The 16573-nt window shown below is 43.9% G+C and overlaps 1 protein-coding gene across 2 annotated transcripts in view; it reads left to right on the plus strand.

The window, feature by feature from the left end:
- Window positions 1-1168: 1168 nt before the first annotated feature.
- LOC120991759 (deoxycytidylate deaminase-like) overlaps window positions 1169-16573 on the plus strand; it is a 40685-nt gene continuing 25280 nt past the window's right edge. The window contains exons 1-3 of one of the 2 annotated variants that reach the window (XM_040420534.1): window positions 1169-1288; window positions 2333-2444; window positions 11668-11803. In XM_040420534.1, the coding sequence (XP_040276468.1) occupies window positions 1263-1288; window positions 2333-2444; window positions 11668-11803 (274 nt within the window). In that variant the 5' untranslated portion in view covers window positions 1169-1262. Of the gene's footprint in view, window positions 1405-2332; window positions 2445-11667; window positions 11804-16573 lie in introns of both variants that reach the window. The other variant, XM_040420535.1, reaches the window with a different exon arrangement.

Here is a 16573-nt window from a genome sequence, read left to right on the forward strand (position 1 = left end):
AAAAATGTCATTTTTTTGCAAAAAAATAGTTAAATTTCGATTAATAACAAAAAAAGTAAAAATGTCAGCAGCAATGCAATACCACCAAATGAAAGCTCTATTAGTGAGAAGAAAAGGAGGTAAAATTCATTTGGGTGGTAAGTTGCATGACCGAGCAATAAACAGTGAAAGTAGTGTAGGACAGAAGTGTAAAAAGTGGCCTGGTCTTTCAGGGTGTTTAAGCCATAGGGGCTGAGGTGGTTAACATCCCCTTGGGCACCTTATTTGTTTGTCTGACAGGTTAGTAAAAGCTGTTTTTTAGCTAAATAAGCCCACAGATGACATTTATAAGCCCACATTAGGAATCGTGAAGACGCCCTGGACATCAGCATATTTTTAGCTGACAGGGGTGAAACCTGGTGACAGAATCCCTTTAATGTGTTATGTTATTTAGACACAGCTCTCAGCATGCTTAGCCAGCCTTCTATCTGACTGGCTAAGCATGCTGAGTGCTGTGTCCATAAATCATAACACAGCTCTATGAAAATTACTGTTTCTAGCTGCTGTTGTCCACAGTCCACAGCAGATAGAAAACAATAATCTTCATAGTCATGTTAAATGATCACTATAGTGTCAGGAAAACAAAGCGGTTTTCCTGACACTATAGTGCCCTGAGGGTGCCCCACCCTCAGGGTCCCCCTCCATGTTGCCAAGATAGACGCCAAATGAAGGGGTAGTTGCAGGAACAAAATACTTTAATGGTATCGATAAAATATATATGTAATTAAGACACTGAGTGCAGTTCCATAAAAAGGCCCAGCAAAATCCTCAGCACCAGGCCCATGATGCTCTTAATCCGGCCCTGTATATACTTACTAACAGTATAGGGTACACTTTATTTACTAAGATTGCAGCCAAATTTGTTTCCAATGACGAACCTTTATTACTAAATAAAAAATGTAGAAATAACGCACTTTGTTGACTTGGAGATAACACAGTTGTGGAAACAAGAGACGATACCGCAGTGCTAAACGTAATGGTAATGGACAGTGTGCACGACGTCGTACACTCCTTGTGCGCATGCGCAACCTGGATCCAGCGCGCGCAATATTCCACAGCTGGAGCAGCGCTACCAGCCAGGACAGGCTACGTAAGGGGGCGTGGCTTATTTAAGCCAATCAGAGTTGCCGGCTAGACTGTGATATAGCGAGGAAGTGGCTGGCGGTGTGACGTCACTGCTCGCACGCTGATAGCGCGGTAGATCCGAGAAGGTTGCGGTAATCATGAGCGGTACAGCTGCGGGGAGCGGGTACGTGTGTCCTGACACCGCCCCTGACCCGGTAGTGGGGAGGGTGGGTTACAAGCTGAATATGCGGGTGAAGGCTTCAGCTCACAGCGATCAGGATGTAGCCTGGTATTTGGAAGGTCCTCACTGTTGCTGCTTTTATTTTGCAAAATGTCGCACAGCTGTATAAGGCCATGTTTAGACACGGCGGTTTTGCAGTACGATGGTAGTGAATGGGGAACGGTTATGTGGTATGTGCAGGTTTTGCTGCCTATAAAAGGGTTGAAAATCTGCATTTCCCCAAAGATATGTTCACTCTATGCTGCAAGTCTGCCCAGTTTTTAAATTGAGCACAACCAGGAGGCTATTAAAGGGGCAGCCAAGATTTTTTAAATGTAAGGCTAGAACCTGGGATCTTTTCATCCCTCGTCCTATTCACCCTAATAGCTCTATCAGGGTGAATAGGACCTCACACTCTCCCTGCTGCCCTGCAGGGAGCGTACCATGGCAGCCAGGGCTTCGGTAGCGTCCTGGCTGCCATGGTAACCGATCAGAGACCCTGTGGCCACTGCCACCAATGATTTAATATGGGGGGGCAGAATATATAGCAGAAAACGTTTCATGATGTGTCTGATAGTGTAGACCGCACACATCCCATACTTCTCATCTCTACGGCACTGAGATTAGTGTCTATGATGATTCACATTCAGTGCTCCTAATAGTCATCACTCGTGGCTCTGAGCGTGCCGGCCCATATTTTCCTCCTGCTGAGAAGATCATTAAATCCTGGCCTCCTAGCATCATCTAGTAAAGCTGCACATGCTGGGGGTCAATCTTTTTTATTTTATTTTTTTATGTATGCACTATCTCTTTTAAGCATGTTTTACCCAGAATTCCTCCCTGCATAGTTTATGCTAATAGGTTCATTAGTGTTCTTTACCATAATGACTGGGAGTGTCATGGGAGTTAAAGGCTGACCGTGAAATAATTGCCAGGTATCAATATTCACATTGTTTACCATGCTGATTTTTAAGGTTCATTGTACTCTATTTGCATTTTTCTTTCTAGGCAAGCGGTTGATGCGACGTGTAAAAAGCGGGAGGATTACTTAGAATGGCGTGAATATTTTATGGCGGTTGCCTTTTTATCAGCACAGAGAAGTAAAGATCCAAGTTCTCAGGTAAATACATTGCACTGACTATTCTCACGTAACATGGCGAATTCCTTTCCCCTTGTCGCTTAGTTAATAGCGCTGCATAGAGGGGAGCGCGTGCAGTGCTTGTAAAAGTTTTTAGTCTTCTTTGGAAAGTGAAAAGTGTTTTCTAAATGAATATTGTATTTTTCATCTTATTGATTGGCTTGTAACGAAACTTCAAAGTTTTGGGCTGGTTGCTTGCAGGATAAGAGGGTGTCTTTCCTCCTGTATATCTGGATTCCTATGAAGCCGAGGAGGGAAGGGATGGTTAATGTCTTAGTGGCCTCATGCAGATAAGAACCGTTGAGGCAAACTGGTGGGCGCATAGGGATCTTCTGGTGGCCGACTGGGTATTTCTAGCTGCTGCATGGAAAATGTGCGGTAGTATTAGGCTACTTTCACACTTGCGTTTGGGGTTCCGCTTGTGAGATCCGTTTGAGGGCTCTCACAAGCGGCCCTGAACGGATCCGTTTATCCCTAATGCATTCTGAATGGATAAGGATCCTTTCAGAATGCATCAGTTTGGCTTTGTTCCGCCACCATTCCGCTCTGGAGGCGGACACCAAAACGCAGCTTGCAGCGTTTTGGTGTCCGCCTGGCTGTGTGGAGCCAAACGGATCCGTCCTGACTTACAATGCAAGTCAATGGGGACGGATCAGTTTGACGTTGACACAATATGGTGCAATTGCAAACGGATCCGTCCCCCATTGACTTTCAATGTAAAGTCAGGAGTCCCTATTAATATACCATCGGATCTGAGTTTTCTCCAATCCCATGGTATATTTTAACTTGAAGCGTCCCCATCACCATGGGAACGCCTCTGTTAGAATATACTGTCAGATCTGAGTTTTCACGATCTAACTCAAAGCCGATGGTATATTCTAACACAGAGGTGTTCCCATAGTTATGGGGATGCTTCAAGTTAGAATATACTAAGAACTGTGTACATAACTGCTGCCTGGCAGCACCCGATCTCTTACAGGGGACTGTGATCCGCACAATTAACCCCTCAGGTGCCGCACGAAGTCCCAGTTTAATCGCTGGGGCTTCGATCGGTTACCATGGCAGCCAGGACGCTACTGCAGTCCTGGCTGCCATGGTTGCTTAGCTTATACTTACCTGCGCTGTCTGTGGCCGGCCGGCACTCCGCCTACTGGTAAGTGACAGGTCTGTGCGGCGCATCGCACAGTGGTTAATTGTGCGGATCACAGCCCCCTGTAAGAGATCGGGTGCTGCCAGGCAGCAGGGGGCAGTTATGTACACAGTTCTTAGTATATTCTAACTTGAAGCGTCCACATCACCATGGGAACGCCTCTGTGTTAGAATATACTGTCGGATCTGAGTTTTCACGATTGTGAAAACTCAGATCTGAAAAAGCTGTTATGCAGATGGATCTGTTCTGAACGGATGCAAGTGTTTGCATTATAGGTGCGGATCCGTCTGTGCAGATACCAGACGGATCCGCACCTAACGCAGGTGTGAAAGTAGCCTTACTCAGCCATCAGATAAATCGCCACCAGGGGGCATATTAAGCTATTTGTTGTTCAGGCTCATAGAGGGAAGGCCTCAGTACGTAGGTTTCTCTCCATGATATACCTGTACCCTAATAAGGCATTGGATGTCTCATGAAGATGCCAAAGTTTCATCTTTAGTTTGCCGAAGACTGCTGACCCTGGGTGTAGGCAGTGTATACTTCGACAGTCTAAGTCTATCACAATCGGGCTATATGATAAGTTTTGTGCATGGCTAGACACTCTTGTCTAACTCCAGCTACTGCTGGCTGTGCTTTTTGGCAGCATTTTGTGACAAAATTTTCCTGTGAAATTGGCTCATCCTGGCCCACGCACCTTTTCACTACATTTCATTAGGTGCAGTGGATTCTTTTTGGCTTCATAAATATGTCTAAAACTTGATGTGCTAGAAATGCAATGGAGTTTACTCCACAGGCGCAATCTCATTAGTTAATGTGCGCCACCATTTCCAATGTTGTAAAAGAGTGCAGATTGATATATTTTATTTATTTTTACTTCAGAAATATAAACATGGTTCCTTATTTTAGAACACACATTGGGGTTATTTAATAAAGACCTGTGTTTTTAGTCTTGGTTTAAAAAACAAACAAACAACCAATTTATTAAATATTGCACACCTCTTAATATATTTGCCACATCCTTCGCAGTTGGTGCGCCTGAACAGTAATCTATTCCAGCCAGGAGGTGGAGGAGATTTATGGTGTAATGCATACATGATGTTAAAGGGAGTCTGTCACCTAATCTGAGCCTTTTAGACCGCTCAGATCAGGTTATAGACTCCTTTGCCCACATTACAATGGTACCTTTTATTTGTGCTGTCCCTCGCCGAAATCGTCCAAAAAAGACTTTTAAAACTTATGTCAATGAGGTTCGGCAAGTGCCCAGGGGCGGCGTTACTGCAGCAAGTGCCCAGGCCTCTCGGCGATGTGCCCAGAAAACCACACCTATTTCACCCCTCTGGCCCGCCCTCCTTTCCTATTATTACCTCCTCCTCTCCCTCACAAATCTCGCTCCTGCGCTGCTCCACACTTGTCCTGCACCTGCGCACTGCTGTGCCCATTATGGGCAGAGGAACAGGGAGTTGGACTGCGCATGCGCCGGTCCGTAGCTCGAAATCCAGCGGGCGGAAGTAACCAGCCGCTGCAGGGAAGCCAAAGAAGGGGTGGGTCGGCGCAGCAGCGTCTTTCCTCTAGCAGGCGCGAGATTTGTGAGGGAGAGGAGGAGGTAATTATAGGAAAGGAGGGTGGGCCAGAGGGGTGAAATGGGTATGGTGTTCTGGGCACATTGCCGAGGGGCCTGGGCACTTTCTGCAGTAACGCCGAACCTCATTAGCATAAGTTTAAAGTCTTTTTTTTTTAAGATCTCGGCGAGGGACAGAACAAATAAAGGTACTATTGTATTGAGGGCACAGGAGTCTATAACCTGATCTGGGCGGTCTAAAAGGCTCAGATTAGGTGACAGATTCCCTTTAACCACCTCCGGACCGCCTAACGCAGGATCGCGTTCCGGAGGTGGCAGCCCTGCGCACAGTCACGCATATACGCGTCATCTCGCGAGACGCGAGATTTCCTGTGAACGCGCGCACACAGGCGCGCGCGCTCACAGGAACGGAAGGTAAGAGAGTTGATCTCCAGCCTGCCAGCGGCGATCGTTCGCTGGCAGGCTGGAGATGTGTTTTTTTTAACCCCTAACAGGTATATTAGACGCTGTTTTTATAACAGCGTCTAATATACCTGCTACCTGGTCCTCTGGTGGTCCCCTTTGTTTGGATCGACCACCAGAGGACACAGGTAGCTCAGTAAAGTAGCACCAAGCACCACTACACTACACTACACCCCCCCCCCGTCACTTATTAACCCCTTATTAGCCCCTGATCACCCCTAATCACCCCTGATCACCCCATATAGACTCCCTGATCACCCCCCTGTCATTGATTACCCCCCTGTCATTGATCAACCCCCTGTAAAGCTCCATTCAGACGTCCGCATGATTTTTACGGATCCACTGATAGATGGATCGGATCCGCAAAACGCATCCGGACGTCTGAATGAAGCCTTACAGGGGCGTGATCAATGACTGTGGTGATCACCCCATATAGACTCCCTGATCACCCCCCTGTCATTGATTACCCCCCTGTCATTGATTACCCCCCTGTAAAGCTCCATTCAGACGTCCGCATGATTTTTACGGATCCACTGATAGATGGATCGGATCCGCAAAACGCATCCGGACGTCTGAATGAAGCCTTACAGGGGCATGATCAATGACTGTGGTGATCACCCCATATAGACTCCCTGATCACCCCCCTGTAAAGCTCCATTCAGATGTCCGCATGATTTTTACGGATGCACTGATACATGGATCGGATCCGCAAAACGCATCCGGTCGTCTGAATGAAGCCTTACAGGGGCATGATCAATGACTGTGGTGATCACCCCCCTGTCATTGATTACCCCCCTGTAAAGCTCCATTCAGATGTCCGCATGATTTTTACGGATGCACTGATAGATGGATCGGATCCGCAAAACGCATCCGGACGTCTGAATGAAGCCTTACAGGGGCATGATCAATGACTGTGGTGATCACCCCATATAGACTCCCTGATCACCCCCCTGTCATTGATTACCCCCCTGTCATTGATTACCCCCCTGTAAAGCTCCATTCAGACGTCCGCATGATTTTTACGGATGCACTGATAGATGGATCGGATCCGCAAAACGCATCCGGACGTCTGAATGAAGCCTTACAGGGGCGTGATCAATGACTGTGGTGATCACCCCATATAGACTCCCTGATCACCCCCCTGTCATTGATTACCCCCCTGTAAAGCTCCATTCAGACGTCCGCATGATTTTTACGGATGCACTGATAGATGGATCGGATCCGCAAAACGCATCCGGACGTCTGAATGAAGCCTTACAGGGGCGTGATCAATGACTGTGGTGATCACCCCATATAGACTCCCTGATCACCCCCCTGTCATTGATTACCCCCCTGTAAAGCTCCATTCAGATGTCCGCATGATTTTTACGGATGCACTGATAGATGGATCGGATCCGCAAAACGCATCCGGACGTCTGAATGAAGCCTTACACGGGCGTGATCAATGACTGTGGTTATCACCCCATATAGACTCCCTGATCACCCCCCTGTCATTGATCACCCCCCTCTCATTGATCAACCCCCCTGTCATTGATCAACCCCCCTGTCATTGATCACCCCCCTGTCATTGATCACCCCCCTGTAAGGCTCCATTCAGATATTTTTTTGGCCCAAGTTAGCGGAATTTTTTTTTTTTTTTTCTTACAAAGTCTCATATTCCACTAACTTGTGTCAAAAAATAAAATCTCACATGAACTCACCATACCCCTCACGGAATCCAAATGCGTAAAATTTTTTAGACATTTATATTCCAGACTTCTTCTCACGCTTTAGGGCCCCTAGAATGCCAGGGCAGTATAAATACCCCACATGTGACCCCATTTCGGAAAGAAGACACCCCCAGGTATTCCGTGAGGGGCATATTGAGTCCATGAAAGATTGAAATTTTTGTCCCAAGTTAGCGGAACGGGAGACTTTGTGAGAAAAAAATAAAAAATATCAATTTCCGCTAACTTGTGCCAAAAAAAAAAAATTTCTATGAACTCGCCATGCCCCTCATTGAATACCTTGGGGTGTCTTCTTTCCAAAATGGGGTCACATGTGGGGTATTTATACTGCCCTGGCATTCTAGGGGCCCCAAAGCGTGAGAAGAAGTCTGGTATCCAAATGTCTAAAAATGCCCTCCTAAAAGGAATTTGGGCACCTTTGCCCACCTAGGCTGCAAAAAAGTGTCACACATGTGGTATCTCCGTATTCAGGAGACGTTGGGGAATGTGTTTTGGGGTGTCATTTTACATATACCCATGCTGGGTGAGAGAAATATCTTGGTCAAATGCCAACTTTGTATAAAAAAATGGGAAAAGTTGTCTTTTGCCAAGATATTTCTCTCACCCAGCATGGGTATATGTAAAATGACACCCCAAAACACATTCCCCAACTTCTCCTGAATACGGCGATACCACATGTGTGACACTTTTTTGCAGCCTAGGTGGGCAAAGGGGCCCATATTCCAAAGAGCACCTTTAGGATTTCACAGGTCATTTACCTACTTACCACACATTAGGGCCCCTGGAAAATGCCAGGGCAGTATAACTACCCCACAAGTGACCCCATTTTGGAAAGAAGACACCCCAAGGTATTCCGTGAGGGGCATGGCGAGTTCCTAGAATTTTTTATTTTTTGTCACAAGTTAGTGGAAAATGCTTATTTTTTTTTTTTTTTTTTTTTTCATACAAAGTCTCATATTCCACTAACTTGTGACAAAAAATAAAAAGTTCCATGAACTCACTATGCCCATCAGCGAATACCTTGGGGTCTCTTCTTTCCAAAATGGGGTCACTTGTGGGGTAGTTATACTGCCCTGGCATTCTAGGGGCCCAAATGTGTGGTAAGGAGTTTGAAATCAAATTCTGTAAAAAATGACCTTTGAAATCCGAAAGGTGCTCTTTTGAATATGGGCCCCTTTGCCCACCTAGGCTGCAAAAAAGTGTCACACATCTGGTATCTCCGTAATCGGGAGAAGTTGGGGAATGTGTTTTGGGGTGTCATTTTACATATACCCATGCTGGGTGAGAGAAATATCTTGGCAAAAGACAACTTTTCCCATTTTTTTATACAAAGTTGGCATTTGACCAAGATATTTATCTCACCCAGCATGGGTATATGTAAAAAGACACCCCAAAACACATTCCTCAACTTCTCCTGAGTACGGAGATACCAGATGTGTGACACTTTTTTGCAGCCTAGGGGGGCAAAGGGGCCCACATTCCAAAGAGCACCTTTCGGATTTCACAGGTCATTTACCTACTTACCACACATTTGGGCCCCTAGAATGCCAGGGCAGTATAACTACCCCACAAGTGACCCCATTTTGGAAAGAAGAGACCCCAAGGTATTCGCTGATGGGCATAGTGAGTTCATGGAAGTTTTTATTTTTTGTCACAAGTTTGTGGAATATGAGACTTTGTATGAAAAAAAAAAAAAAAAAAAAAAAATCATCATTTTCCACTAACTTGTGACAAAAAATAAAAAATTCTAGGAACTCGCCATGCCCCTCACGGAATACCTTGGGGTGTCTTCTTTCCAAAATGGGGTCACTTGTGGGGTAGTTATACTGCCCTGGTATTCTAGGGGCCCAAATGTGTGGTAAGGAGTTTGAAATCAAATTCAGGAAAAAATGAGGAGTGAAATCCGAAAGGTGCTCTTTGGAATATGGGCCCCTTTGCCCACCTAGGCTGCAAAAAAGCGTCACACATCTGGTATCCCCGTACTCAGGAGAAGTTGAGGAATGTGTTTTGGGGTGTCTTTTTACATATACCCATACTGGGTGAGATAAATATCTTGGTCAAATGACAACTTTGTATAAAAAAATGGGAAAAGTTGTCTTTTGCCAAGATATTTCTCTCACCCAGCATGGGTATATATAAAATGACACCCCAAAACACATTCCCCACCTTCTCCTGAGTACGGAGATACCAGATGTGTGACACTTTTTTGCAGCCTAGGTGGGCAAAGGGGCCCATATTCCAAAGAGCACCTTTCGGATTTCACAGGTCATTTTTTACTGAATTTGATTTCAAACTCCTTACCACACATTTGGGCCCCTAGAATGCCAGGGCAGTATAACTACCCCACAAGTGACCCCATTTTGGAAAGAAGAGACCCCAAGGTATTCGCTGATGGGCATAGTGAGTTCATAGAACTTTTTATTTTTTGTCACAAGTTAGTGGAATATGAGACTTTGTAAGAAAAAAAAAAAAAAAAAAAAAAATCATCATTTTCCGCTAACTTGTGACAAAAAAAAAAAAGTTCTATGAACTCACTATGCCCATCAGCGAATACCTTAGGGTGTGTACTTTCAGAAATGGGGTCATTTGTGGGGTGTTTGTACTGTCTGGGCATTGTAGAACCTCAGGAAACATGACAGGTGCTCAGAAAGTCAGAGCGGCTTCAAAAAGCGGAAATTCACATTTTTGTACCATAGTTTGTAAACGCTATAACTTTTACCCAAACCATTTTTTTTTTACCCAAACATTTTTTTTTTATCAAAGACATGTAGAACTATAAATTTAGAGCAAAATTTCTATATGGATCTCGTTTTTTTTGCAAAATTTTACAACTGAAAGTGAAAAATGTCATTTTTTTGCAAAAAAATCGTTAAATTTCGATTAATAACAAAAAAAGTAAAAATGTCAGCAGCAATGAAATACCACCAAATGAAAGCTCTATTAGTGAGAAGAAAAGGAGGTAAAATTCATTTGGGTGGTAAGTTGCATGACCGAGCAATAAACGGTGAAAGTAGTGTAGGTCAGAAGTGTAAAAAGTGGCCTGGTCTTTCAGGGTGTTTAAGCACTGGGGGCTGAGGTGGTTAAACGAGTTGGGCCACGTTGCTCCAGCCCACACCCTACCCACTTTTTGGCGCGTTAGTACCACACTGTTTTCTCTGCAGGTGTTTGGACCACTTCAGTACTGTATAACATTAGCCAGTAGCGTTATATAAAATCCCATTTACACAGTGCATGTACAGTTTTTAGGTGATGCTGTGTTATTTGTTGACCTACTGGTGATGTATATAATTATATTATGACTTCTTTTAGTATAACCACTGCATCAGAACCAAATGTAAAAACTACAATCCTTTCTGCAGCACCATTGCCTCCCTGTGTAAAAAGAACTTGTATGCTGCTACCGTTATGTCCTCCTATTAAAGGAGGTATTCGCATCTCATTAATGGCTGACATCTGAATGCTAGTCTTGTACGGCAGCATGTGACCGAATTTGCTGAAATGGCATAGAAGTAAATGGGAGCTACTGTACATAAACCTTTAAAGCAAGCTACACCTTTTCTGTAGTGCACAAGTCATTGAAAGGAATAGCTTGATCTCTAGCACGATTGAGATAGAAATACCCATTTAAACTGTTACAAAAAAGCTGTGATTAGCTCAGGGCTTGACAAATTTCCTTGGAATCTAGGAGCCAGGCTCCCCTTCTTGCCCCAGTATACTATAAATAATAAAAACAATAAACTCATACTTGCCTTATGCTGCTTTCAGTGATGCGTTGCAGGCCTCTCCCGGCCTGTGTCCCTCACTGTACGGCTCAGGCGGCGCAATGACTTAATCGCGCCGCCTGCACTGGGCTCTGATAGGCTACAGGCCTATCAGAGGAACGGGCAAGGGAGACGCCTCTCCCCTGCTCCTCCGCACCATTCATCTGTATCGCTGTCCTGAGGACGGCGATACAGATGAATATGGAGATGAGCGCTTCCACAATGGAGGTGCTCATCTCCACTCCTGCTGCCTCCGGACAGAACGGGCCCCCCTCCGGCGCTCCACACCCGTCGCCCGTGCACCTTTGAAAACGGACTGACAAATGCCCAAGCTCCAGGACCAAATTCCTGATCGCCATGGCGACCTGGCGCCTGGGATTTGTCGAGCCCTGGATTAGCTATATCTTCTGACTTGTCTCTGTGTCCAGTAGAACATGCAGTGAGGGCTGTCTATATTGTTTTACTTAACTGGTTGTCATGTATTATCAGTGGTTATTTATTTTTTAAGATATTACTCTTATTTTAGGTTGGAGCATGTATTGTAAATACAGAGAACAAGATAGTTGGTATTGGTTATAATGGAATGCCTAATGGCTGTGATGATGACATTCTTCCGTGGGCTAGAACAGCAGATGACAGGCTTGACACTAAATATCCATATGGTATGTATATATCATTGACTGTTTCAAAATGTTATTAATGAGCACCTGTCGGTAGGATCAACCCAATGAAACTAGGATTACTGCCTGGTTGAGTTGCTCATGCAGATTAAAATGATGCCTGTTTTGTGAAAATCGGTTGCACCATTCCTGATGAAAGAAAATCTTTTCCATTCCTTCCCCTATGATGGCTCCACAAGGAGGTTGACCCTTGACCTCTGTAGGGGCAGGAACAGAGAGAAGTCAGATTGCTCCCTCCCATTAGTGTTTCCAGTCGGGGCAGAGAGTCCTCCCTGATCTAGAGGGGGGGGGGGGGGGGCAGGTTAGGAGGATATTTATATCTAGACCATTTCTAGCTTTGGTTCTCTTTACTACTTCCAGGTCCTTCCTTTTCCTTTTCCCTTTCCTATTATATATGCGCACAATCTCTATTTATGGTGATTGGAGTCTTCTATTCCCTTATACTCTGGTGATATTTGGTTGCTCTTTCTTTGTTAGAAGAAAAGAAAGTTCAGCAGCTCCCACCTTCACCTGTGAGCACGGAGGACCTGTGTCAGGCCCGGGTAACATATTGCAATATGGTTCAAGAAAATCCAGCTCCACTTTGGTAAAGGAAAATTTATTTTGCTTGCGGTAAAATCACATCCAGTTACAGTTACAAAGTCGTTGTCTACATGTTTCGGGGCTACTGAAGACAATTCGCGCCCTTACTCATGACACAATACAACATTAAAAAGTGGCAATGTTTATAGAGGGGCTGCACCTGTTTTCACTGGATGTGGTCACATGACTGCAGACACCCTCTAACACATGCCACACCTATGAACAAGACTTCTCATGAGAAAAAAAACACACAATGAACAAAAAAGCCTATACAAAAAGTGCACAATATATGTACTGGCTGTGGGAAACAAAATTAAAGAGGAGAGTTTTTTTAATTTTAGCTTTTTTGAGGGACGGCTGTGAAGTGCAGGAACAATAACATGATGGATTTATTGTTGCAAGATTAGGTCTAGACGTCTGTTCAGACCATCAGGTTGCCGCGTGTTCAATGCGAAAATCCAAAAGGAATTTTCTTTGTAATCCCCTCCCCTTTTTGGCAAAAAAAACATTTCTATACCCTGTACCACTAGATCCGATGTGTCGCCACCATGGCTGACTGCAAAATGCAGACTAGCTACAGATGTATTGCGGCTGCCATGATGGGGCACATCGGAAATATGCCTACGTATTCTGGTTTTTATGGTATTAGTGGTGCAACCTACATCTTGCAGTTTGCATTTTCTGCATGTGATTAAATAAACTGCAAAGGTTGTGTTGCAATTAAGGTATGTTTTCATTTGAAAAATCCTGCCAGTTGAAGCTGAAACAAAGGTATTAGAAATCGACATGTGGGTGCAACATATGCACCTATAATGTCCGCATCTATAGCTTCCTTTGGTCGTGAGCCAGACAGGCTGCAATTTTATTTTATTTTTTATATATTTTTTTTCCTGTCCTGATACAGGCTAGGACTGACAGTTAGCGATGGTGGGTGCTCTTCTGGCTGCACATTTAACCCCATCTACAACTATGTCCGTCCATTCTCTATCATATGCCAGGACAGGAAAATGCCTTTTTACAATGTGGCAGATCTGTGTGAACTCCGTGCTGTGTTGTGTAATAGACAGATTTCTTTTGTTTCCATTACTTTTGAAGTTTTTGTTTTTAGTTTTGTTTCTGTTGGCAACCACAGCACTGAGTTCACTATCCCTAGATACACTCTCCTGCTCTGGATGAACCAGAGACCCTCTTTCAATCTCGGACACCTGCTGTATTACATCCCCAACCTGACTTCTGGCATAAGCTCTCTTGTGTAATCTGTGGGCGATATTTTCAGCTTCAATCATGAAGCTATCATCATCCGTGCTGTTCCTCCTTGCACGTATTATCTCACCCCTCGGTATATTTGCTATATTTTTCGGCTGGCAGGATGTGGCGTGCAGGGTTGTATTTCCTGCTAAGAGCTTTCTATAGGTACACGTGTGGATTTTTCCGGTGGAGGGGTCCCCCCTCAGGCACAAATCCAAAAGAGAAATATCCTGCATGTCATGGTGGACACTAAATGAAATAGTGTCCACACAGGAGTTGATATAGCAACCAAAAGCTGGTATGGCCGCCACATCACCCGTCCAAACCAGGATCAGGTCATAGATGTAACGGCCATACCACCTGATGCATCGCCAAAAAGGATGGGTGTCGATGAGGAGGAAGCTCCTCTCCCACCATGCCATAAAAATATTAGCTATGGAGGGAGAGAACTTAGCCCCCATCGACACCCCTGATACTTGCAGAAAAAACGTATTGTTAAACATGAAGAAATTGCGCCTGAGGAGGAAATCCACCACCAGAAGTACATATTCCTGCAACCCTGCGGTAATGTTACCATAGGTTCCCATCTCCGCAGCACAACCATCGTGGTCGCCCACCTGGAAATGTCGCCGGAGAGTGAGAGCGCGGGCCAGCCTGTTGACATCCAGGAGCGTCCTATACAAATCAAACTGACAGGTGGGAGAAAAAGTTAAACCTCTTTTAAGCACATTAATGTCCTCTGATGATAAAATAGAAGCGGACAAGTTGATCACTTGGAGTTCGACTTGTTCTTTTTGTATCTCACCGGATACCGGCGGTTTTCGATGTTTCCGACCTGCCCTCCGTTTTTTGAAGCCGCTTTGGGTGAATCAGTCTCTTTCACTTGAGAAGTATGTGCAGGTGAAGAGGTAAGTTCCTGCTCTGAATCAATGGAATCCAGATCCGTCAAACTAAATGAAACCCTCTGGGAGTTTTCGATTCTTTTTACTGCGCAACTTTTTCAGAATCGAACGGGGTGTATGTTGTTTAGAAACCGTCCATGTATATACTTGGTTCGACTCATAGTCAAGCAGATCTTGATTATATTTCATCTGTTTAAACTTAAGATCATCTTCCATTTTTTGCAGCTCTTCCTTTTAGTTTGTTATCCAGTTTGATGAATTCAGGATTATTTATATATACACCTAGTTCTATTGTGTCATGAGTAAGGGCGCGAATTGTCTTCAGTAGCCCGAAACGCGTAGACAACTACTTTGTAACTGTCTGGATGTGATTTTTACCGCAAGCAAAATAAATTTTCCTTTACCGAAATGGAGCTGGATTTTCTTGAACCTCTTTCTTTGTTAGGTTTTTCTAAAGATACAAACCGAGAAGGCTAGAAGAAGTCTAAAATGTTCAATATGTCTTCAAAAAAATGTCAGAAGCTTTATAAGAAGCTTTTGTAAGGACTATATTGTTAATCTCATAAGGGAGGAGCAACTATCTATTATGGCTGAGTTTAAGTCCCTAATCTACAAATAAGCCGATCTTCTAGGGCCCCCAGTCCAAGTGTTCAACCCTTTAAGTGACCTACAATTGCCGTTTTATCTTCATCTAACTCGGATGATATGGAGGATGGAGCCTTCATTTCCAGACTGTATTATAATGATGACTTGTTATCTGAGGAGGAGAAAAGAATTACTACTTTAGAGGAAATGGATTCCTTACTTGAGATCTGCCATGGGAATTGAGGTGCAAAAACCTCATACTGTACAGGACAAAAATGTTTTGGGGCTTTCAAGAAAAGAAGTCGAGATTTTTACCTATCAATGAGAATGTTCAACACATGATTCTGGATGACCAGTTAGATCTGGAAAGAAGACTGGGGGGGGTTTCTAGAGTTAGAAGTCTATTTTTATTTGACCGTACTGAATCTAAATTGATTGCTTTTCCTAAAACAGAGAATCGTTGCAGATCGGATTAAAAAACAAAACCTCTTTGCCATTTGACAATTCTTCTCAATTGACCATATGGAATGGAAAGGTTCTTCTATGGTTTTAAGGCTAACATAGTGATGACTTCTGTTGCCTGTTCTATATCTTTTTGGATTATTGAGCTGAAAAATCACCTTTTAAAAATCAAACTTCTGGAGAGGACATTATTGATTTAGTTCTTTCAAGTTATGCCTTTTTATTTTTTGTAGACGCCTCTGTCAAATACGTTTTGGTTTGTGGCTAGAGATTTATCTAATTTAGCTAGGAGAGCACTATGAATCAAGTCGTAACCACTAAGGGAAAGTTATATTCTTCCTTTTCTGGGAGTATGTGTTCCGTCCTGTAGAAGACAAAATATTAGAGAAGGCAGCAGATAAGAAAAAAGCTTTTCCAGAGGAAAGGATGGGTAAAAAGCAGTCCTTTCGTTTCTTTAATCCTCAAGGCAAGTCTTATAGTGGTAAAGGAAAAACAGGATGCGGGCGCTATCCACAAGGGGGTAAGAGGGAAAGGTTTCCTTCTCAGTCTCCCAAATTGGCTGATGATTATGCCAGGGGAAAGGGGGAAGGTTGAATACTTTTTAGTTATTTATTTTTAAATCTGGACTGGTATCCTAAGATGCTAAACAGATGCATTTTCTGCAAAAAATTCAAAACGGTGACAATAAATTCCACAGAACCCGAAGAAAAGAATCTTGTGGCAAAAAAAATCAGCACTCCATATTCATACAGATGCAAGCAGCACAGGTTTGGGGTGTAGATGTGGCAAACTACTTTAAGGTAGCAGAACGTTAAAAGTTAGTGGAATAGATACTTTTTCCCAGACTTTGACATGGAGTCTCGCCTATGTATTCCCTCCCATTCCTCTATTCCAAGGGTTATTCAGACGATCTTTTGACCCAGTGACCATCGTACTTATCACTCCTTATTGACCCAAGAAAAATTGGTTTGCC

The sequence above is a fragment of the Bufo bufo genome, chromosome 2, assembly GCF_905171765.1.
Source record: "Bufo bufo chromosome 2, aBufBuf1.1, whole genome shotgun sequence".
In the NCBI taxonomy this organism is placed as follows: Eukaryota; Metazoa; Chordata; class Amphibia; order Anura; family Bufonidae; genus Bufo; species Bufo bufo.